Source organism: Rhinoraja longicauda, chromosome 40 (genome assembly GCF_053455715.1).
Source record: "Rhinoraja longicauda isolate Sanriku21f chromosome 40, sRhiLon1.1, whole genome shotgun sequence".
NCBI lineage: Eukaryota > Metazoa > Chordata > Chondrichthyes > Rajiformes > Arhynchobatidae > Rhinoraja > Rhinoraja longicauda.
Window position 1 is genome coordinate 14,409,550 of NC_135992.1, and position 23,753 is coordinate 14,433,302.

General features: G+C 52.4%; 1 protein-coding gene across 1 annotated transcript in view; it reads left to right on the forward strand.

Moving 5' to 3' along the window:
* Positions 1-23,753, forward strand: part of LOC144611621 (transient receptor potential cation channel subfamily M member 5-like) — a 44,601-nt gene that overhangs the window by 15,160 nt on the left and 5,688 nt on the right. Inside the window, exons 9-21 of the mRNA XM_078430840.1 lie at positions 477-579; positions 7,009-7,124; positions 8,125-8,490; positions 10,709-10,828; positions 11,979-12,108; positions 13,916-14,061; positions 15,159-15,271; positions 16,010-16,102; positions 17,034-17,274; positions 18,544-18,662; positions 20,476-20,608; positions 21,281-21,455; positions 22,575-22,743. Of these exons, the coding sequence (XP_078286966.1) occupies positions 477-579; positions 7,009-7,124; positions 8,125-8,490; positions 10,709-10,828; positions 11,979-12,108; positions 13,916-14,061; positions 15,159-15,271; positions 16,010-16,102; positions 17,034-17,274; positions 18,544-18,662; positions 20,476-20,608; positions 21,281-21,455; positions 22,575-22,743 (2,024 nt within the window). The remainder of the gene's footprint in view (positions 1-476; positions 580-7,008; positions 7,125-8,124; positions 8,491-10,708; positions 10,829-11,978; positions 12,109-13,915; positions 14,062-15,158; positions 15,272-16,009; positions 16,103-17,033; positions 17,275-18,543; positions 18,663-20,475; positions 20,609-21,280; positions 21,456-22,574; positions 22,744-23,753) is intronic.

The window sequence follows — 23,753 nt, forward strand, 5'->3', positions numbered from 1 at the left end:
ATGACGTTTCGGGTCGAGACCCTCCTTCAGACCTAATTCAATCCGATCAAAACCTAGTTTAGGTTTAGGTTTGTTTTTATTATTTATGTCACATGTACCGAGGGGCAATGAAAACCTTTGTTTTACACGATATCCAAATAGATCAGATCTACTGTACATAAATACAATCAGTTCACACTCATGCACATGGACACAGAATGCTGGAGTCACTCAGAGGGCGGCGAATCTGTGGAATTCATTGCCACGAGACCCTTCTTCAGACTGAGAGTCAGGGGAGAGTGAGACACAGAGATATGGACACCATTTGTCATCATACGTTAACCCACATATTGGAGGGAATGGACCAAGCTCAGGCAGGTGGGACTAGTGTAGCTGGGACATGTTGGCCGGTGCGGGCAAGTTGGGCAGAAGGGCCTGTTTCCCAGCTGTGTCACTCTATGACACTCATTCCTACGATCATTTTATTCCATATGTAGATGGAGAAGATTGTTGAAAAGAAGCATTTGATGACAGTTTACAACGCTGAGCTAGAGGGAGTGGAGGACTTTGACACAATTATTTTGAAAACCCTGTTCAAAGGTAATATCCCCAAAAACCGTTTATCCACGTTCACTTTCTGACCATCTTTACAATATGTTTTTTTTCCCCAGTTTTAGAGATGCAGCACGGAAACAGGCCCTTCGGCCCATCGAGTCCACGCCGACCATCGATCACCCGTTCACACTGGTTCTGCGTTACCCCACTTTCACATCCTGCTAGGGTTGCCAACTTCCTCACTCCCATATACGGGACAAAGGGTGACGTCACCGCCCCGCGCCCCACGTGACCTCTCCCAGCCAGCGGCCACGTGCTCCCGCTCCACCAATGGCTGACTAGAGACTGTGTTCACTAGCGACTGTGTTCACTAGTGACTGTGTTCACTGGTGACTGTGTTCACTAGCGACTGTGTTCACTAGTGACTGTGTTCATTAGTGACTGTTCACTAGTGACTGTGTTCACTGGTGTCTGTGTTCACTAGCGACTGTGTTCACTAGTGACTGTGTTCATTAGCGACTGTGTTCACTAGCGACTGTGTTCACTAGCGACTGTGTTCTCTAATGACTGTGTTCATTAGTGACTGTGTTCATTAGTGACTGTGTTCACTGGTGATTGTGTTCACTGGCGACTGTGTTCACTGGCGACTGTGTTCACTAGTGACTGTGTTCACGGGCGATTGTGTTCACTAGTGACTGTGTTCACTAGTGACTGTGTTCACTGGCGATTGTGTTCACTAGTGACTGTGTTCACTGGTGATTGTGTTCACTGGCGACTGTGTTCACTGGCGACTGTGTTCACTAGTGACTGTGTTCACGGGCGATTGTGTTCACTAGTGACTGTGTTCACTAGTGACTGTGTTCACTGGCAATTGTGTTCACTAGTGACTGTGTTCACTGGCGATTGTGTTCATTAGTGACTGTGTTCACTGGTGACTGTGTTCACTAGTGACTATGTTCACTGGTGAATGTGTTCATTAGTGACTGTGTTCACTAGTGACTGTGTTCACTGGCAACTGTGTTCACTAGTGACTGTGTTCACTGGTGACTGTGTTCACTAGCGACTGTGATCACTAGTGACTGTGTTCACTAGTGACTGTGTTCACTAGCGACTGTGTTCATTAGTGACTGTGTTCACTGGTGACTGTGTTCATTAGTGACTGTGTTCACTAGTGACTGTGTTCATTAGCAACTGTGTTCACTAGTGACTGTGTTCACTGGCGATTGTGTTCACTGGCGACTGTGTTCACTGGCGATTGTGTTCACTGGCGATTGTGTTCACTGGTGATTGTGTTCACTGGCGACTGTGTTCACTGGCGATTGTGTTCACTGGTGATTGTGTTCACTGGCGACTGTGTTCACTGGCGATTGTGTTCACTGGCGACTGTGTTCACTAGTGACTGTGTTCACTGGCGATTGTGTTCACTAGCGACTGTGTTCACTAGTGATTGTGTTCACTGGCGATTGTGTTCACTGGTGATTGTGTTCACTAGTGACTGTGTTCACTGGTGACTGTGTTCACTAGTGACTGTGTTCACTGGCGATTGTGTTCACTAGCGACTGTGTTCACTAGTGACTGTTCACTGGCGATTGTGTTCACTAGTGACTGTGTTCACTGGCGATTATGTTCACTGGCGATTGTGTTCACTAGTGACTGTTCACTGGCGATTGTGTTCACTAGTGATTGTGTTCATTGGTGACTGTGTTCACTAGTGATTGTGTTCACTAGTGATTGTTTTCACTGGTGATTGTGTTCACTGGCAATTGTGTTCACTAGTGACTGTTCACTGGCGATTGTGTTCACTAGCGATTGTGTTCATTGGTGACTGTGTTCACTGGCGACTGTGTTCACTGGCGATTGTGTTCACTGGCGATTGTGTTCACTAGTGATTGTGTTCACTGGCGACTGTGTTCATTGGTGACTGTGTTCACTGGGGACTGTGTTCACTGGCGATTGTGTTCACTAGTGACTGTGTTCACTGGCGATTGTGTTCACTGGCGACTGTGTTCACTGGCGATTGTGTTCACTGGCGATTGTGTTCACCGGTGGTTGTGTTCACTGGTGATTGTGTTCACTAGCGACTGTGTTCACTGGCGACTGTGTTCACTGGTGACTGTGTTCACTAGTGACTGTGTTCACTGGCGATTATGTTCACTGGCGATTGTGTTCACTAGTGACTGTGTTCACTAGTGATTGTTTTCACTGGTGATTGTGTTCACTGGCGATTGTGTTCACTAGTGATTGTGTTCACTACTGATTGTTTTCACTGGTGATTGTGTTCACTGGCGATTGTGTTCACTAGTGACTGTTCACTGGCGATTGTGTTCACTAGTGATTGTGTTCATTGGTGACTGTGTTCACTGGCGACTGTGTTCACTGGCGATTGTGTTCACTGGCGATTGTGTTCACTAGTGATTGTGTTCACTGGCGACTGTGTTCATTGGTGACTGTGTTCACTAGTGAATGTGTTCACTGGTGACTGTGTTCATTAGTGACTGTTCACTAGTGACTGTGTTCACTGGCAACTGTGTTCACTAGTGACTGTGTTCACTGGCGATTGTGTTCACTGGCGATTGTGTTCACTGGCGATTGTGTTCACTGGTGATTGTGTTCACTGGCGACTGTGTTCACTGGCGATTGTGTTCACTGGCGATTGTGTTCACTGGTGATTGTGTTCACTGGCGACTGTGTTCACTGGCGATTGTGTTCACTGGTGACTGTGTTCACTAGTGATTGTGTTCACTGGCGATTGTGTTCACTGGTGATTGTGTTCACTAGTGACTGTGTTCACTGGCGACTGTGTTCACTAGTGACTGTGTTCACTGGCGATTGTGTTCACTAGCGACTGTGTTCACTAGAGACTGTGTTCACTGGCGATTGTGTTCACTAGTGACTGTGTTCACTGGCGATTATGTTCACTGGCGATTGTGTTCACTAGTGACTGTGTTCACTAGTGATTGTTTTCACTGGTGATTGTGTTCACTGGCGATTGTGTTCACTAGTGATTGTGTTCACTAGTGATTGTTTTCACTGGTGATTGTGTTCACTGGCGATTGTGTTCACTAGTGACTGTTCACTAGTGACTGTTCACTGGCGATTGTGTTCACTAGTGATTGTGTTCATTGGTGACTGTGTTCACTGGCGACTGTGTTCACTGGCGATTGTGTTCACTGGCGATTGTGTTCACTAGTGATTGTGTTCACTGGCGACTGTGTTCATTGGTGACTGTGTTCACTGGGGACTGTGTTCACTGGCGATTGTGTTCACTAGTGACTGTGTTCACTGGCGATTGTGTTCACTGGCGACCATGTTCACTGGCGATTGTGTTCACTGGCGATTGTGTTCACTGGTGATTGTGTTCACTGGTGATTGTGTTCACTAGCGACTGTGTTCACTGGCGACTGTGTTCACTGGTGACTGTGTTCACTAGTGACTGTGTTCACTGGCGTTTATGTTCACTGGCGATTGTGTTCACTAGTGACTGTGTTCACTAGTGATTGTTTTCACTGGTGATTGTGTTCACTGGCGATTGTGTTCACTAGTGATTGTGTTCACTAGTGATTGTTTTCACTGGTGATTGTGTTTACTGGCGATTGTGTTCACTAGTGACTGTTCACTGGCGATTGTGTTCACTAGTGATTGTGTTCATTGGTGACTGTGTTCACTGGCGACTGTGTTCACTGGCGATTGTGTTCACTGGCGATTGTGTTCACTAGTGATTGTGTTCACTGGCGACTGTGTTCATTGGTGACTGTGTTCACTGGCGACTGTGTTCACTGGCGATTGTGTTCACTAGTGACTGTGTTCACTGGCGATTGTGTTCACTGGTGACTGTGTTCATTGGTGACTGTGTTCACTGGCGACTGTGTTCACTGGTGACTGTGTTCATTGGTGACTGTGTTCACTGGCGATTGTGTTCACTGGCGATTGTGTTCACTGGTGATTGTGTTCACTGGCGATTGTGTTCACTGGTGATTGTGTTCATTGGTGACTGTTTTCACTGGCGACTGTGTTCACTGGGGACTGTGTTCACTGGCGACTGTGTTCACTGGCGATTGTGTTCACTGGCGATTGTGTTCACTGGTGATTGTTCACTGGCGACTGTGTTCACTGGCGATTGTGTTCACTGGTGATTGTTCACTGGCGACTGTGTTCACTGGCGACTGTGCTCACTGGCGATTGTGTTCACTGGTGATTGTTCACTGGCGACTGTGTTCACTGGCGACTGTGTTCACTGGCGATTGTGTTCACTGATGATTGTGTTCACTGGCGACTGTGTTCACTGGCGAGTGTGTTCACTGGCGACTGTGTTCACTGGCGACTGTGTTCACTGGCGACTGTGTTCACTGGCGATTGTGTTCACTGGCGATTGTGTTCACTGGCGATTGTGTTCACTGGCGATTATGTTCACTGGCGACTGTGTTCACTGGCGACTGTGTTCACTGGCGACTGTGTTCACTGGCGATTGTGTTCACTGGCGATTGTGTTCACTGGCGATTGTGTTCACTGGCGATTGTGTTCACTGGCGACTTTGTTCACTGGGGACTGTGTTCACTGGCGATTGTGTTCACTAGTGACTGTGTTCACTGGCGACTGTGTTCACTGGTGACTGTGTTCACTAGTGACTGTGTTCACTGGCGATTATGTTCACTGGCGATTGTGTTCACTAGTGACTGTGTTCACTAGTGATTGTTTTCACTGGTGATTGTGTTCACTGGCGATTGTGTTCACTAGTGATTGTGTTCACTAGTGATTGTTTTCACTGGTGATTGTGTTCACTGGCGATTGTGTTCACTAGTGACTGTTCACTGGCGATTGTGTTCACTAGTGATTGTGTTCATTGGTGACTGTGTTCACTGGCGACTTTGTTCACTGGCGATTGTGTTCACTGGCGATTGTGTTCACTAGTGATTGTGTTCACTGGCGACTGTGTTCATTGGTGACTGTGTTCACTGGCGACTGTGTTCACTGGCGATTGTGTTCACTAGTGACTGTGTTCACTGGCGATTGTGTTCACTGGCGACTGTGTTCATTGGTGACTGTGTTCACTGGGGACTGTGTTCACTGGCGATTGTGTTCACTAGTGACTGTGTTCACTGGCGATTGTGTTCACTGGCGACTGTGTTCACTGGCGATTGTGTTCACTGGCGATTGTGTTCACTGGTGATTGTGTTCACTGGTGATTGTGTTCACTAGCGACTGTGTTCACTGGCGACTGTGTTCACTGGTGACTGTGTTCACTAGTGACTGTGTTCACTGGCGATTATGTTCACTGGCGATTGTGTTCACTAGTGACTGTGTTCACTAGTGATTGTTTTCACTGGTGATTGTGTTCACTGGCGATTGTGTTCACTAGTGATTGTGTTCACTAGTGATTGTTTTCACTGGTGATTGTGTTCACTGGCGATTGTGTTCACTAGTGACTGTTCACTGGCGATTGTGTTCACTAGTGATTGTGTTCATTGGTGACTGTGTTCACTGGCGACTGTGTTCACTGGCGATTGTGTTCACTGGCGATTGTGTTCACTAGTGATTGTGTTCACTGGCGACTGTGTTCATTGGTGACTGTGTTCACTGGCGACTGTGTTCACTGGCGATTGTGTTCACTAGTGACTGTGTTCACTGGCGATTGTGTTCACTGGTGACTGTGTTCATTGGTGACTGTTTTCACTGGCGACTGTGTTCACTGGTGACTGTGTTCATTGGTGACTGTGTTCACTGGCGATTGTGTTCACTGGCGATTGTGTTCACTGGTGATTGTGTTCACTGGCGATTGTGTTCACTGGTGATTGTGTTCATTGGTGACTGTTTTCACTGGCGACTGTGTTCACTGGGGACTGTGTTCACTGGCGACTGTGTTCACTGGCGATTGTGTTCACTGGCGATTGTGTTCACTGGTGATTGTTCACTGTTGACTGTGTTCACTGGCGATTGTGTTCACTGGTGATTGTTCACTGGCGACTGTGTTCACTGGCGACTGTGCTCACTGGCGATTGTGTTCACTGGTGATTGTTCACTGGCGACTGTGTTCACTGGCGACTGTGTTCACTGGCGATTGTGTTCACTGATGATTGTGTTCACTGGCGACTGTGTTCACTGGCGAGTGTGTTCACTGGCGACTGTGTTCACTGGCGACTGTGTTCACTGGCGACTGTGTTCACTGGCGATTGTGTTCACTGGCGATTGTGTTCACTGGCGATTGTGTTCACTGGCGATTATGTTCACTGGCGACTGTGTTCACTGGCGACTGTGTTCACTGGCGACTGTGTTCACTGGCGATTGTGTTCACTGGCGATTGTGTTCACTGGCGATTGTGTTCACTGGCGATTGTGTTCACTGGCGACTTTGTTCACTGGGGACTGTGTTCACTGGCGATTGTGTTCACTAGTGACTGTGTTCACTAGTGACTGTGTTCACTGGGGACTGTGTTCATTGGCGACTGTGTTCACTGGCGATTGTGTCTCTGCCCCTCAGCCTCGAAGAAGGGCTCGGATTCGCAGGCGTACCTGGATGAGCTGAAGCTGGCTGTGGCCTGGAGCAGAGTGGACATCGCCCGCAGCCAGCTGTTCAACGGAGAGATCCTCTGGAAGGTGCGTGAGTGTGAGCTTGAGTGTGAGCGTGAGTGTGTGTGCGTGTGTGTGCGTGCGTGTGTGCGTCTGTGTGAATGTGCGTCTGTGTGAGTGTGTGTGAGCGCGATTATGTGTGTGTGTGTGTGTTTGCGCATGTGTGTCTGTGTGGATCTGCGTTTGCATGTATGCGCGTGTGTGTGTATTTGTGTGTGTGTGTGCATCTGTCTGCATGTGTGTATCTGTGTGTGCATGTGTGTCTGGGTGTGCGTATTTGTGTTGGGTGTTGTCTGTGTGTGTGTGTGTGTGTGTGTGTGTGTGTGTGTGTGTGTGCGTGTGTGCGTGCGTGTGTGCGTGCGTTCGTGTGTGTCTATAAAAGATATCTGCCGGCATTGAGCCTGGTGACGTGACACAGTAACCCTTGACTGTGGGACAGAGTTTTCGTTAGTACTTGGGAAGGAACTGCAGATGCTGGTTTAAACCGTAGACACAAAAATCTGGAGTAACTCAGCGGGACAGGCAGCATCTCTGGAGAGAAGGAATGGGTCTATCTTCGGTTTAAACCAGCATCTGAGCGGCACGGTGGCGCAGCGGTAGAGTTGCTGCCTTACAGCGAATGCAGCGCCGGAGACCCGGGTTCGATCCTGACTACGGGTGCTGCCTGTACGGAGTTTGCACGTTCTCCCCGTGACCTGCGTGGGTTTTCTCTGAGACCTTTGGTTTCCTCCCACACTCCAAAGACGTGCAGTTTTGTAGGTTAATTGGCTTGGTAAATGTAAAAATTGTCCCCAGTGTGTGTAGGATAGTATTAATGTGCGGGGATCGCTGGTCGGCGCGGACCCGGTGGGCTGAAAGGGCCTGTTTCCGCGCTGTGTCTCTAAACTAAACTAAACTAAAATCTGCAGTTCCTTCCTACAAAGATCAATTTCCCTCCTGGGATAAATAAAGTTCTATCGTATCGTATGGTAAAGAAAATCCCTTTGCATCTCCTTCCTAAAGGAAGGTCCTGTGGTTTCCATTGCAGACCAGTGACCTGGAGGATCCCATGACGGCAGCCCTGGTGAACGACGAGCCCGACTTTGTCAAGCTCTTCATCGACCACGGCATCAACATGGTGGAGTACCTGTCGTACGGGCGGCTGGAGGAGCTGTACAGCTCGGTGGCCGACAACTCCCTCCTCAGCGCCCTCCTTCGCAGGAAGCAGGCGGAGCGGCACGGCTCGCAGGGCAAGGAGTCCCGGCGTGCGACCGGCGACCCGCGGCCGGAGGAGGGGCCACGCCGGTACACGCTCTCCGAGGTGCTGAAGGTGCTGAGCGACCTGATGGGCGACTTCTGCGATCCCATCTACGGTGACCTCATCCAGTTGCCCGGATCCCGCAGAAGGAAGGCAGTAAGGATTGGCGGAGCTACTCAGCGGGACGGGCAGCATCTCTGGAGAGAAGGAACGGGAGACGTTACGGGTCATAGAAACATAGAAACATAGAAAATAGGTGCAGGTGGAGGCCATTCAGCCCTTCGAGCCAGCACTGCCATTCATCATGATCGTGGCTGATCATCCACAATCAGCAACCCGTGCCTGCCTTCTCCCCATATCCCTTGATTCCACTCGCCCCTAGAGCTCTATCTAACTCTCTCTTAAATCCATCCAGTGATTTGGCCTCCACTGCCCTCTGTGGCAGAGAATTCCACAAAGTCACAACTCTCTGAGTGGAAAAGTTCTTTCTCACCTCAGTTTTAAATGGCCTCCCCTTTATTCTAAGACTGTGTGGCCCCTGGTTCTGGACTCCCCCAACATTGGGAACATTTTTCCTGCAGTTCAGACTGAAGAAGGGTCTCGACCCAAAACGTCGCCCATTCCTTCTCTCCAGAGATTCTGCCTGTCCCGCTGAGTTACTCCAGCTTTTTGTGTCTATCTTCGGTTTAGAGTATTGTGTTCAGTTCTGGGTGCCATGTTGTGGGAAAGATGTTGTCAAGATGGGAAGGTTGCAGAGAAGATTTACGAGGATGTTGCCAGGATTCGAGGGGCACCCACAGAAGGAAGGCAGGAAGGATTGCTGGAGTAACTCAGAACATTCACAACTCTCTGGGTGAAAATGTTTTTCCTCATCACAGTCCCAAATGGCCTACCCCTTAATCTTAAACTGTGTGACCCCCCCTGGCTCTGGACTCCCCCCAACATCGGGAACATTTTTCCTGCATCTAGCCTGTCCAATCCTTTAAGAATGTTATATGTTTCTATAAGTTCCCACTCTCATCCTTCTAAATACCAGCGAATACAAACCCAGTCGACCCATTCTTTCATCATACACCCCAGTGGTATGAACGTTGACTTCTCTAACTTCAGATAGTTCCTCTGTCCCTCTCTATCCCCTCCCCCTTCCCAGTTCTCCCACCAGTCTTCCCGTCTCCTACTACATCCTATCTTTGTCCCGCCCCCTCCCTGACATCAGTCTGAAGAAGGGTCACGACCCGAAACGCCACCCATTCCTTCTCTCCTGAGATGCTGCCTGACCCGCTGAGTTACACCAGCATTTTGAGTCTATCTTTGATTTAAACCAGCATCTGCAGTTCTTTCCAATGCAGTGAGGGTTGCGTTTGGTTTGAGCGTTCAAAATTCATAGCACGTCTCCTTCCAGTCCTCCCACTTCCTCCAAATCCAAGGCGTAGCTATGGGCACTCGCAAGGGCCCCAGCCATGCCTGCCTCTTTGTAGGGCACGTCAAACAATCCCTGTTCCAGGCGTACGCTGGCCCCATCCCCGAACTGCATCTCTGTTGCATTGACGACTGCATCGGTGCTACCTCCTGCTCCCTTGCAGAACTCACGGACGTCATTGACTTCACCACCAATTACCATCCTGGACCATCTCCGACACCTCTCTCCCCTTGATCTCACCGTCTCCATCACAGGAGACAGACAATCGACTGACGTCTATTACAAACCCACTGACTCCCACCACAAAAACGTCACCCATTCCTTCTCTCCAGAGATGCTGCCTGTCCCGGTGAGTTACTCCAGCACTTTGTGTCCATCTTCTCTCCAGAGGTGCTGCCCGTCCCGCTGAGTTATAGACAATAGACAATAGACAATAGGTGCAGGAGGGGGCCATTCGGCCCTTCGAGCCAGCACCGCCATTCAATGTGATCATGGCTGATCATTCTCAATCAGTACCCCGTTCCTGCCTTCTCCCCATACCCCCTGACTCCGCTATCCTTAAGAGCTCTATCTAGCTCTCTCTTGAATGCATTCAGAGAATTGGCCTCCACTGCCTTCTGAGGCAGAGAATTCCACAGATTCACAACTCTCTGACTGAAAGTGTTTTTCCTCATCTCAGTTCTAAATGGCCTACCCCTTATTCTTAAACTGTGGCCCCTGGTTCTGGACTCCCCCAACATTGGGAACATGTTTCCTGCCTCTAACGTGTCCAACCCCTTAATAATCTTATACGCTTTGATAAGATCTCCTCTCATCCTTCTAAATCCCAGTGTATTACTCCAGCACTTTGTGTCTATCTTCTCTCCAGAGATGCTGCCTGTCCCGCTGAGCATTTTGTGTCTGTCTTCGTGCCGAGCAGTCTCTGTATTTGACCCGACTCTGTATCCGTTCCAGCTGCTGAATCCTCAGGAGGACATGTACTGGAAGAGGAAATGCGCCAACCCGTGGGCAGACCTGTTCATCTGGGCTGTGCTCCAGAGACGCAGTAAGATGGCCACGTACTTCTGGGAGATGGTGAGAGTTTTTTTGAGTTTGTCGTTTTAGAGATATATGGAGAGGAAACACTGCCCTTTGGCCCCACTGAGTCTCCACCGACCAGCGATCCCCGCACACGAACACTATCCCAATCCACACACTAGGGACAATTTACAATTTTTACCGAAGCCAATTTACCTACAAACCCGGTACGTCTTTGGAGTGTGGGAGGAAACCGAAGATCCCGGAGAAAACCCACAGAGGGTCAAGAATCAAGTGTAGGTAGACACAAAATGCTGGAGTAACTCAGCGGGACAGGCAGCATCTCTGGAGAGAAGGTAGACACAAGGTGCTGGAGTAACTCAGTGGGACAGGCAGCATCTCTGGAGAGAAGGAACGGGTAAACGTCACCCATTCCTTCTCTCCAGAGATGCTGCCTGTCCTGCTGAGTTACTCCAGCACATTGTGTCTACCTTTGGTTTAAACCAGCATCTGCAGTTCCTTCTCACACAAGAGTCCAGAGTGTTTTATTGTCGTGTGTCCCAGATAGAACAATGAAACTCTTACTTGCAGCAGCACAACAGAATGTGTAAACATAGTACACTGTAAACAATATGATAAACGAGAGAGAAAAAAAGATCAGTGTACAAATACACATACTCACAAATACACATAGACATAGATCATATATATATATATATATATATACACACACACGCGCACACACGTACACGCAAAAAAAACGTGAGAAGAACGTACAAACTCGCTGTACCTCTTAAACTAAGTGAATCTAGGGCGGCACGGTGGCGCAGTGGTAGAGTTGCTGCCTCACAGCGCCATGGACCCAGGTTCCATCCTGACTATAGGCGCTGTCTGTACGGAGTTTGTACGTTCTCACCTGCGCGGGTTTTCCCCGAGATCTTCGGTTTCCTCCCACACTCCAAAACCGTGTGTAGGTTTGTAGGTTGATTGGCTTGGTGTAATTGTAAATTGTCCCTAGTGTGTGTAGGATAGTGTTAGTGTGCGGGGATCGCAGGTCGGCGCGGACCCGGTGGGCCGAAGGGCCTGTTTCGGCACTGTATCTCTAAACTAGATCAATCTAAGAGCTGGTGAGGTGGGGCCTCCGGGGTGGGACGGGGGGGGGAGGGAGTGGGACTCTTCACCGCCTCTTCTTTCTCCCTCTGGGCAGGGCGGGGAGTCAGTGTCGTCGGGGCTCGGAGCCTACCTGCTCCTCCGCGAGATGTCCCGTCTGGAGCCAGAGGCGGAAGGAGCTCAGGTTATAAAGGAGATGGCCGCCAGGTTTCAGCAACTGGCAGTAGGTAAGTGCGGTCGCCACGGAGGAGATGGCAGTCGGGACTAGGGTCTGGGAGTTCGGAAAGAGTTGATCGGTCTGAAGAAGGGTCTCGACCCGAAATGTCACCTATTCCTTTTCTAAAGGGATGCTGGCCGACCCGCTGAGTTACTCCAACTTTGTGTGTCTATATTCGGTTTAAATCAGCAGCTGCAGTTCCATCCTAGTAGTTGTTCATGTTCATAATTTGGAGCAGTAGAATGATGCCATTCGGCCCATCAAGTCTATTCCGCCATTCAATCATGGCCGATCTATCGCTCCTTCCTAACTCCATTCCCCTGCCTTCTCCCCATAACCCCTGACACCCGCACTAATCAAGAACCTATCATTATCCGCCTTAAAAATATCCACTGACTTGGCCTCCACAGCCGTCTGTGGCAATGAATTCCACAGATTCACCACCCTCTGACTAAAGGCATTCCTCCTCATCTCTTTCCTTAAGGTATGGCCTATTATTTTTATTTCCACTAGTGGAAACATCCTGACCACATCCACTGGATCCAGAGCTTTCACTGTTTACTAAGTCCAGTAAGGTAGGCTCTGGGTGATTCACCAACCCTTCTAGACTAGTGGGAGAGTCCAGGACCAGAGGCCACAGCCTCAGAATAAAAGGACGTAGCTTTAGAAAGGAGATGATTCTTGATTAGAGGTCGACACACAATGCTGGAGTAACTCAGCGGGACAGGCAGCATCTCTGGAGAGAAGGAATGGGTGATGTTTCAGGTCGAGATCCTTCTCCAGACTGACTTCAGGGGGGAGGGAGATAAATAGACAGAAAAGGAAGTGAAGAGGTGTGAAAACACAGGACAAAGGGGATGGAAATCAAGGAACATGTAGAATAGATCATTGTTAGCTAACAGGGATAAAATGTAGTCGAAGACAGTCAGCTGGTCGGAGAACTGGGAAGTGGGAGGGAAGGAGAGAGATTCTTGATTAGTCCGGGTGTCAAGGGCTGTGGGGAGAAGGCAGGAGAGTGGGGTTGTGAAGGGTCTGCCGGCTACACTGCAGAGCCCATGTGGTGTGGTGGTGGAGTGTTGGCATTGGCGTGGGCATTGGAAATAATGGTGGCGGTGAAGGATGGCTGTTACCGGTGGCAGTAATGGTGACGATGAGGCATTGTTGTTGGTGTTGGTAGTGACAGTGATGATGGGGCAATGGCGTTGATGGTGGGGCACTGGCGTTGATGGTGGGACGTTGGTGTTGATGGTGTGACGTTGGCATTGATGGAGTGACGATGGTGTTGATGTTGGGGCGTTGGTGTTGATGGTGGGGCGTTGGTGTTGATGGTGGGGCGTTGGTATTGATGTTGATGGTTGGGCATTGGCATTGATGGTGGGGTGCTGGTGTTGATGGTGGGATGTTGGCGTTGATGGTGAGGCACTGATTTTGATGGTGGGGGCATTGGCGTTGATGGTTGGGCGCTGGCATTGATGGTGGGGCACTGGTGTTGATGGTGGGACATTGGCATTGATGTTGGGATGTTGGCATTGATGGTGAGGCACTGGTGTTGATGGTGGGGCGTTGGTGTTGATGGTTGGGTGCTGGTGTTGATGGTTGGGTGCTGGCATTGATGGTGGGGCGCTGGTGTTGATGTTGGGATGTTGGCATTGATGGTGAGGCACTGGTGTTGATGGTTGGGTGCTGGTGTTGATGGTTGGGCGCTGGCATTGATGGTGGGGCGTTGGTGTTGGTGGTGACACTGGTGGTGGTGGTGGTGAAGCTTTGGCGGTAAGGGTGACGGCACTGACCGGCTGCTTGTTCCCCCGCGGCGGCAGACGTCTTTAACGAGTGTTACCGGCACAGTGAGAAGCGGGCCTTCCAGCTGCTGGTCCACCGCTGGCCGGTGTGGGGCCGGGCCACGTGCCTCCAACTCGCCACCGAGGCCGACGCACGCACCTTCCTTGCCCACGACGGAGTCCAGGTGAGTGCGACTACCCGCCGCACGCCCCCAACGGCAGGAGATGCCCCGCTCGTGTCAGTGGTCAAATGGGCGGCAAATGTGGTGAAACGCATCACGTTTCAAACCTAAGATAGTCGCACAGAGCTGGAGTAACTCTGCGGGACAGGCAGCATCTCTGGGGAAAAGGAATGGGTGACGTTTTGGGCCGAGACCCTTCTTCAGACACTTCTTCACAAGAAGGGTCTCGACCCGAAACGTCACCCGTTCCTTTTCCCCACAGATGCTGCCTGTCCCGCTGAGTTACTCCAGCTTTTTGCGTCTATCTTTGGTTTCAACCAGCATCGGCACTTAAAACCTAGGGATGTGGGTACCTGAGGGTCATATGTCTAGCATTAGTTTAGGGATACAGCGTGGAAACAGGCCCTTCGGCCCATCGAGTCTACACCGACCATCAATCACCCGCACACTAACCTCAGAGTAAAAGGACGTAGGTTTGAAAGGAGACGAGGGGGACTGTCCTTAGCCTGAGGGCGGTGAATCTGTGGGATTGCAGCTCGCCAGCAATTTGTGTCTGTCTTTGGTATAAACCAGCATCTGCAGCCTTTTGTTTCTAAACTAAACTGTTCATGTGCTGACTTGTTCTATGTTTAAAGGAAGGTAGACACACAGTGCTGGAGTAACTCAGTGGGACAGGCAGCATCTCTGGAGGGAAGGAATGGGTAACGTTTCGGGTCGAGGGCTTGTTCTATGTTTTGTTTAGCATAGTTTAGTTTAGTTTAGAGACACAGTGTGGAAGCGGGCCCTTCGGCCCACCGAGTCCGTGCCGACCAGTGGTCCCCACACTGCTGCACACTCGGGACAATTTACAGAAGCCAATTAACCTACAAACCCGCAGGTCTTTGGGATGAGGGAGGGAACCGGAGCACCCGGAGAAAGCCCACGCAGGTCACGGGGAGAACGTACAAACTCCGTACAGGCAGCACCCGTAGTCAGGATTGAACCCGGGTCTCTGTCGCTGTGAGGCAGCAACTTTACCCGCTGCGCACAAAATGTGGAGGGGACGGAGTGTCGAGTGGATCGGCCTCCACTCCTGCCTCAACCTCTCTCTCCCTCCACAGGCCTTCCTCAGCCAGGTGTGGTGGGGGGATATGGACAGGAACACGCAGTTCTGGAGGCTGGTACTCGCATTCTTCTGCCCCCCTTTCATTTACAGCAACCTCATCAAGTTCAGGTAAGGTCGACCCCTGCTTCTCTCTCCACGGCTGCTGCCTGACCTGCTCAGTACCTCCGACATTTTCAGAAGTTCATTTAGGTGACGGCTGCAGGTCGCGCTCACGGTGTTGGGCGGGAAGACTGAGCCTCACGCTCGCCCCTGTGTCCGCGCCTATCCTCTCACTGGCCTTCCCTTGTCCTCAACCCTCACCTCAACCACCAATCTCCATCGGCTATCAGGCAACTGAACCATCCGACCAACAACATAAGCCGTTACGGTGGCGCAGCGGTAGTTTAGTTTAGAGATACAGCGCAGAACCAGGCCCTTCGGCCCACCGAGTCCGCACCGCCCAACGATCCCCGCACACTAACACTATCCTACGCACACTAGGGACTATTTACAATTTTACCGAAGCCAATTAAACTACGAACCTGCACGTCTTTGGAGTGTGGGAGGAAACCGGAGCACCCAGAAAAAACCCACGCAGGTCACGGGGAGAACGTGCAAACTCCATACAGACAGCACCCGTAGTCAGGATGGAACCCGGGTCTTTGGCGCCGTGTGGCGGCAACTCTACCGCTGTGCCACCGTGCCGCACACTGACTGATCCACTTCACAAATGAACAGGGCAGCACTCAGCAAACATTTTATTCACCACTCGTGCCAGATTGTGATTTTAATCTCCTTTGTTCTTTTCCTTGTGGAGTTCGGCAGTGCCAGAGACTGCTGCCAGTGACGTCTGTGTTTTGCACACAGGAGCAGCTCGGACGACCATGTGTCAACAGGCCCAGCCTCTGAGCCAGAATGTAACGACAATGATATACTGCTGCAGCCAGTGGGAAACTCTCGGTTTGTCAGTCTTTCTGCATTTACTTAACTCCCTGCTTCACCCTCCGTGTAACCTCTAGAGGAAGTGGTTGAGGCAGGCTCAGTAACAACAGTTGAAAGACATTTGGACAGGTGCATGGATGGGACCGGTTCACAGGGATATAGGCTAAACGTGGGGAAAATGGGACTCGCGTAGATGGGGCATTTGGTCAACATCCAACCAACATCAGTCACTCTATAGTTGTCCAACATTATGTTACAGAAGATGGACACAAAGTGCTGGAGTAACTCAGCTGGTCAGGCAGCATCTCTGGAGAAAATGGACGTTTCATGTTAGGACCAAGACCTGAGTTAGTCCAGCACTTTGTGTTTATCTTCCGTATAAACCAGCATCTGCTGTTCATTTAGTTTTCATTTTAGTTTTAGAGATACAGCGCGGAAACAGGCCCTTCGGCCCACCGGGTCCACGCTGACCAGCGATCCCCGCACATTAACACTATCCTACACACATTAGGGACAATTTTATTTTACATTTACCAAGCCATTTAACCTACAAACCTGCACGTCTTTGGAAAGTGGGAGAAAATCGAAGATCTCAGAGAAAACCCACATAGGTCACGGGGAGAACGTACAAACTCCGGAGAGACGGCACCCTTAGTTGGGATCGAACCCGGCTCTCCGGCGCTGCATTCACTGTAAGGCAGCAACTCTACCGCTGTGCCAACCGTGACCGCCATACACAACATTTCCACACAACATTATGTTACGGTTGTACAAGTCGTTGGTGAGGCCACATTTGGAGTACTGCGTGGAGTTTTGGTCACCCTGCCTGAGATATCACAACCAGAGATGGTTTGGCTGTGGAGACACTGCCGGCGGTGGGCGACCTCGGTGAGCTTTGGCTAAGTATCATTGGGACATCCCGTGCCAACAATGCCCCTCTGTGCCGCAGGGACAAGGAGGCTGACGTGAGGGTGAGCGGCAGGGGTGGGTGCACGTCCTGCGTCCTGCGGTGGAAGCAGTTCTGGGAGACGCCGGTGACCTCCTTCTTCGGCAACGTCATCATGTACTTCGCCTTCCTCTTCCTCTTCGCCTACGTCTTGATCTTGGACCTGTTCCCCGACGGCCCGTCCAACACCGAGCTCGTCCTCTACATCTGGGTCCTCACCATCGTCTTCGAGGAGATTCGGCAGGTACACGGGACTGCTCAGCGGCCAATCGCCGGCCGCCACAGAGCCGATGGGCCGAAGGGCCGGTTACCGCGCTGTATCTCCAAACTAAGCTACGCAAGGCCATGGTTTAGTTTAGTTTAGTGTATATGCTGAAAGACTGGAGCGACTAGGCTTGTATACGCTGGAATTTAGAAGGATGAGAGGGGATCTTATCGAAACGTATAGGATTGTTAAGGGGTTGGACACGTTAGAGGCAGGAAACATGTTCCCAATGTTAGGGGAGTCAAGAACCAGGGGCCACAGTTTAAGAATAAGGGTTAGGCCATTTAGAACGGAGATGAGGGAAAACGTTTTCAGTCAGAGAGTTGTGAATCTGTGGGATTCTCTGCCTCAGAAGGCAGTGGAGGCCAATTTTCTGAATGCATTCAAGAGAGAGCAGGATAGAGCTCTTAAGGATAGCGGAGTCAGGGGGTATGGGCAGAAGGCAGGAACGGGGTACTGATTGAGAATGATCAGCCATGATCACATTGAATGGCTGTGCTGGCTCGAAGGGCCGAATGGCCTCCTCCTGCACCTATTGTCTATTGTCACGTACAGTGAAAAGCTTTTGTTCAAGTTCAAGTTCAAAAACACTTTATTTGCCCCCTTGGGATAAATTTACAAAGCCACAGAGAGCAGCACAAAAACTATTGGGGGGGGGGATTAGCAGGGTGAGCTGTGGGGCTGGGGTAGTTGGGAGTTGAGAGGCTGTTGAGAGACAAAGGTTGCCCTTCTCCTCTGTGTCCCACAGCCTGGGCAGCAAAGCCGGCATCCTGAGGGCAGCCACTCAAACGCAGAGAACCGGACATGTGAGGGGTCCTGTAAAACCCTGCCCGCTGTCCGTAGCATCTGCTGGTCGTGTAGGGCGGAGAGGGCTCGGACAGGGAGCCCAGTCATTTTGGAGCAGACTTTAGCTGTGCTCTGCGGGCGGCTTCTGTCCCCGCACACGAACACAATCCCACACACACACACACACACACCCGGGACAATTTACATTGACACCAAGCCAATTAACCTACAAACCTGCACGTCTTTGGAGTGTGGGAGGAAACCGGAGCGCCCGGAGAAAAAACCCGCGCAGGTCACGGGGAGAACGTACAAACTCCGTACAGACAGAGCCCGTAGTCGGGATCGAACCTGTGTCTCTGGCGCTGTGAGGTAGCAACTCTACCGCTGCGCCACCGTGTATTGACCAGCGTCTGCGGTTTTTGTGTTTCTGACTCTGAGCCTCTGTGTGTGTGTCTGCCCCAGACGTTTTTTGTCAGCATGGATATCTCGGTGAGGAAGAAAGTGAAGCTATACTTCCAGGACATGTGGAACATTTGTGACATCCTGGCCATCGGGCTCTTCATGATCGGGGTCTCGGCCAGGTGAGCGGTCAGTGGTGGGTCAGAAATGGCCCCCTCCCCCCCCCCCCAACAAAACCCCCACCATCCCTCCCTCTCCACGTCCCCATTCCTCCTTCCACCTAGGGTTGGCAACTTCCTCACTCCCAAATACAGGACAAAGGGTGACGTCACCGCCCCGCGCCCCACGTGACCTCACCCAGCCAGCGGCCGCCATTGGTGGAGCGGGAGCACGTGGCCGCTGGCTGGGTGAGGTCACGTGGGGCGCAGGGCGGTGACGTCACCCTTTGTCCCGTATTTGGGAGTGAGGAAGTTGGCAACCCTAGTAATACAGCACAAGGGCGGTCCCCGTACGGGACTAACTAATTTAGCCCAAAATACGGGATGTCCCGGCTAATACGGGACAGTTGGCAACCCTGGCCTCACCCCTCCCCCTCCGCTCTCTACCACTCTCCCCACACTCGTGCCTCCCCACCACCCTCTCTCCCTCTCTCCATTCTGTCTCTCTTCTCTCTTCCCTGCCCTTTCTTACCCCCCCCCCCATCCTCACCCTCTCTTTCTCCCTATTATCTTTCTCACCTCCCACTCTCTACATCTCTTCCCACCCTCTCTGCCTCCCCACCTCTCTCTCCCCACCTCTCTCACACCCACCCACAATTCCTCTCCCCTCCTCTTCCCCACCCTCTCTCCTTTCTGTCTCACCACTATCCCACACTCTTCCCTGCTCTCTTTCTCTCACCCCCCCCCCCCATCCTCACCCTCTCTACCTCTCTGCCTGCCCACCCTCACCCCCTCTCTATCTCCCTCCCTCTTCCCCCCCCCACAGTCTCTACTTCCCTCTGTTTCCCCCACCCCCTCTATGTCTCCTCACCCCCCATCTCACTCTACCACTCCCTATCTCTCCCCCACCCTCTCTCCTCCCCTTTCTATCTCCCTCTGTTTCTCCACCCAGCATCCTATCTCCCACTACCCACCCTATCTCTCCCCCTCCCAACCCTCCCCCCCCTCTCCTCCCCCTCAGTCTCCCCTTCTCCTCCCCTCAATCTCCCCACCTCCCCCTCTTCTCCCCCACTCTGTCTCCCCACCTCCCCCACCCCCTCTCCTCCCAACCCCCTCTACCCTCTCAGTCTCCCCCCCTCCTCCCCCTCAGTCTCCTACCTTCCCCCCCCCTCAGTCTGCCCCCTCCTCCCCCCCTCCTCCCCACATCTCTCCCCCTCTCCTCCCCCCCTCTGTCTCCCCACCTCTCCCACCCCCTCTCCCAACCCTCTCCACCCCCTCAGTTTGCCCCCCTCTGCCCCGGCCCTCCCTCAGTGCCCGGCGGCTGACCATGGGTGAGGTGTTGCCCGTGTGTGAGTCCCTGCCCCGGCCCTCCCTCAGTGCGCGGGGGCTGACCGTGGGGAGGTGTTGCTCCTGTGTGAGTCCCTGCCCCGTGGGTGAGCCCCTACCCCGGCCCTCCCTCAGTGCGCGGGGGCTGACCATGGGTGAGGTGTTGCCCATGGGTGAGGTGTTGCCCTTGGGAGAGGCGTTGCCCATGGGTGAGGTGTTGCCCATGGGTGAGGTGTTGCCCATGGGTGAGGTGTTGCCCATGGGTGAGGTATTGCCCATGGGTGAGGTGTTGCTCGTGTGTGAGTCCCTGACCCGTGTGTGAGTCCCTGCCCCGGCCCTCCCTCAGTGCGCGGGGGCTGACCGTGGGGAGGTGTTGCCCATGGGTGAGGTGTTGCCCATGGGTGAGGTGTTGCCCATGTGTGAGTCCCTGCCCTGGCCCTCCCTCAGTGCGCGGGGGCTGACCGTGGGGAGGTGTTGCTCCTGTGTGAGTCCCTGCCCCGTGCCGTTGCAGGATGTTTCGGGAGTGGTACGGCGCGGGCCGGGTGGTCCTCTGCCTGGACTTCATGGTCTTCTGCTTCCGCCTGGTCCACATCTTCGCTGTCCACAAACAGCTGGGGCCCAAAATCATCATCGTGGGCAAAATGGTGAGCGGGGCTGAGGGGGGGGGGGGGGGGGGGGGGGGAGGGGGTTAGGGGTGGGGAGTGGGTTAGGGGTGAGGAGTGGGATCACGGTGGGGTGGGGAGTGGGTCTATCAGCCACTCTGGACAGGGAGGTGGGTCTATCAGAGTCCTTAGATGGACATGGGCCAAATGTGGGCAGGTGGGACTAGTGTAGATAAGACATCTTGGTCAGCATGGATAAGTTGGCTGAAGGGCCTGTTTCGGTGCTGAATGACTCTATGACTAAATGGGTCTAGTTTAAATGGGGCATCTTGGTCAACATGGATGGGTTGGGCCGAAGGGCCTGTTTCCTACGAGGCAGACTCTTTCCCATGGCTGAGCGTGGGGTGTGGGTGGCTGGGTGGGTGTGTGGGCGTGTGGGTGGACGTGTGGGTGGATGTGTGGGTGGGTGGGCGTGTGGTTGGGCGTGTGGGCGGGTGGGTGGGCGGGTGTGGGTGGGTTGGTGGGTGTGTGGTCGGGTGTGTGGGTGGGCGTGTGGGTGGGCGTGTGGGCGGGTGGCTGGGTGTGCGTGTGGTGGGTGTGTGGGCGGGGGTGGGCGGGTGGGCGATCATGTGGCGGGTGTGGGTGGGTGGGCACTGGGCCTGGCCCTCAGCCATGCTCACCTCTGACCTCTGACCTCCTCCATTGCCCTTGCAGATGAAGGACGTGTTCTTCTTCCTCTTCTTCCTGGGCGTGTGGCTGTTGGCGTACGGGGTGGCCACGCAGGGGTTGCTGCACCACACCGAGACGCGGGCGAGCTGGATCTTCCGCCGGGTCTTCTACAGACCCTATCTCCAGATCTTCGGCCAAATCCCACTCAACGAGCTGGACGGTGAGACCCCCCGTCCCTCCGAGCCCCCACCTCCACTCCCCAACACCGGCGCCACACGGTCTTGCGACTCAACGCAACGTTTAGTTTTAGAGATACAGCGCGGAAACAGGCCCTTCGGCCCACCGGGTCCGCGCCGACCAGCGATCCCCGCACACTAACACTATCCTATACCCACGAGGGACAATTTTTACACTTCTACCAACCCAATTAACCTACAAACCTGCACGTTTTTGGAGTGTGGGAGGAAACCGAAGATCTCGGGAAAACCCACGCAGGTCACGGGGAGAACGTACAAACTCCGTACAGACGGCGCCTGTAGTCAGGATCGAACCCGGGTCTCCGGCGCTGCATCCGCTGTCAGGCAGCAACTCTACCGCTGCGCCACCGCGCGGCCCGTTAATCATAGAAACACAGAAACGTAGAAAGTAGGTGCAGGAGGTGGCCATTCGGCCCTTCGAGCCAGCACCGCCATTCAATAAGATCATGGCTGATCATCCAAAATCAGCACCCCGTACAAACTCCATACAGACAAGCTCCCGTGGTCAGGGATCGAACCCGGGACCTGGGTGTCTGGTGCCGTGAGGCAGCAACTGTACCACTGCGCCACCGTGCCGCCCACTATCAAATAGTTGCTTGGAGCGTGTAAAATCATGAGAGGAATCGATAAGTGGATGCACAGAGTCTTTTACCCACAGAAGGGGCATCAAGAACCAGAGGACATAGGTTTAGGTGAGAGGGGAAAGAGTTAATAGGACCCTGGGGGTTGCTGCCTTGCAGCACCGGAGACCCGGGTTCGATCCTGACCACGGGTGCTGTCTGTAAAGAGTTTGTACGCTCTCCCCCTGACCCGCGTGGGTTTTCTCCAGGTGCTCCGGTTTCCTCCCACACTCCAAAGACGTGCAGGTTTGTAGGTTAGTTAGCTTTTGTAATTTGTAAATTGTCCCTTGTGTGCAGGATAATGCTAGGTAGGGTGCGTGGTGATCACTGATCTTACAGACAGCACCTGTAGTCAGGATGGGACCTGAGTCTCTGGCTCCCTGAGGCAGCAACTCTACCGCTGCGCCACCGACTCAAGACCTACTCAAGACCTGCTTGACCCTTTCCCCTGTGTCGTTCTAGCTGCTCAGATTCCCAATTCCAACTGTACGGATGATCCGGTGGCGATCCTGCTGGAAGAGCTGCCGCCCTGCACCAACACCTACGCCAACTGGCTGGTCATCCTGCTGCTCACCATCTTCCTGCTGGTCGCCAACATCCTCCTGGTCAACCTGCTCATCGCCATGTTCAGGTAACCCGAAGCCGCCCGTGCCCAGCCCAGCCTCCGCGCCAGCGGGCGATCGCCGCACACGGTGGGCCGGCCGGCCTGGTTCCGCGCCGTGCCCCGAAACTAAACGCACGGTAGCGCAGCGGTAGAGTTGCTGCTTTACAGCGAATGCAGCGCCGGAGACTCAGGTTCGATCCTGACTACGGGTGCTGCACTGTAAGGAGTTTGTACGTTCTCCCCGTGACCTGCGTGGGTTTTCTCCGAGATCTTCGGTTTCCTCCCACACTCCAAAGACGTACAGGTATGTAGGTTAATTGGCTGGGTAAATGTAAAAATTGTCCCTAGTGGGTGTAGGATAGTGTTAATGTGCGGGGATCACTGGGCGGCACGGACTTGGAGGGCCGAAAAGGCCTGTTTCCGGCTGTATATATATGATGATATGATATGATAAACGAAACGCCCGGAGAAAACCCGCGCGGGTCACGGGGAGAACATAGGAACTCCGCGCAGACAGCGCCCGCATTCGGGATGGAACCCGGGTCTCTGGCGCTGTGAGGCAGCAGCTCTACCCGCTGCATCCATCTTAGATATTCTTCGCCTAAAATGCATGGGGGTTGATACAATACAATACGATACGATACGATGCGATACGATAGAACTTTATTTATCCCAGGAGGGATATTGACCTGCTAACAGTCATAAAACACCAAATACATGATCCATATATGTAACACAAAAATGCATTATGTTGATAATAGTCAAGTCAAGTCAAGTTTATTTGTCACATACACATACACGATGTGCAGTGAAATGAAAGTGGCAATGCCTGCTAATTGTGCACAAAAAAGAATTACAGTTACAGCATATAAATAAAGTTAATAAGTTACTATAGTGTAGACAAAAATTTAGTCTCTGGAGTTATAAAAGTTGACAGTCCTGATGGACTTCTAAACCAGTGTTATATTGGTCTAAAAGCAATTTTTTTTAAGAAGGGGCAATTTTTTGCTTACTGTTGATAAACACCGACAGGTTGT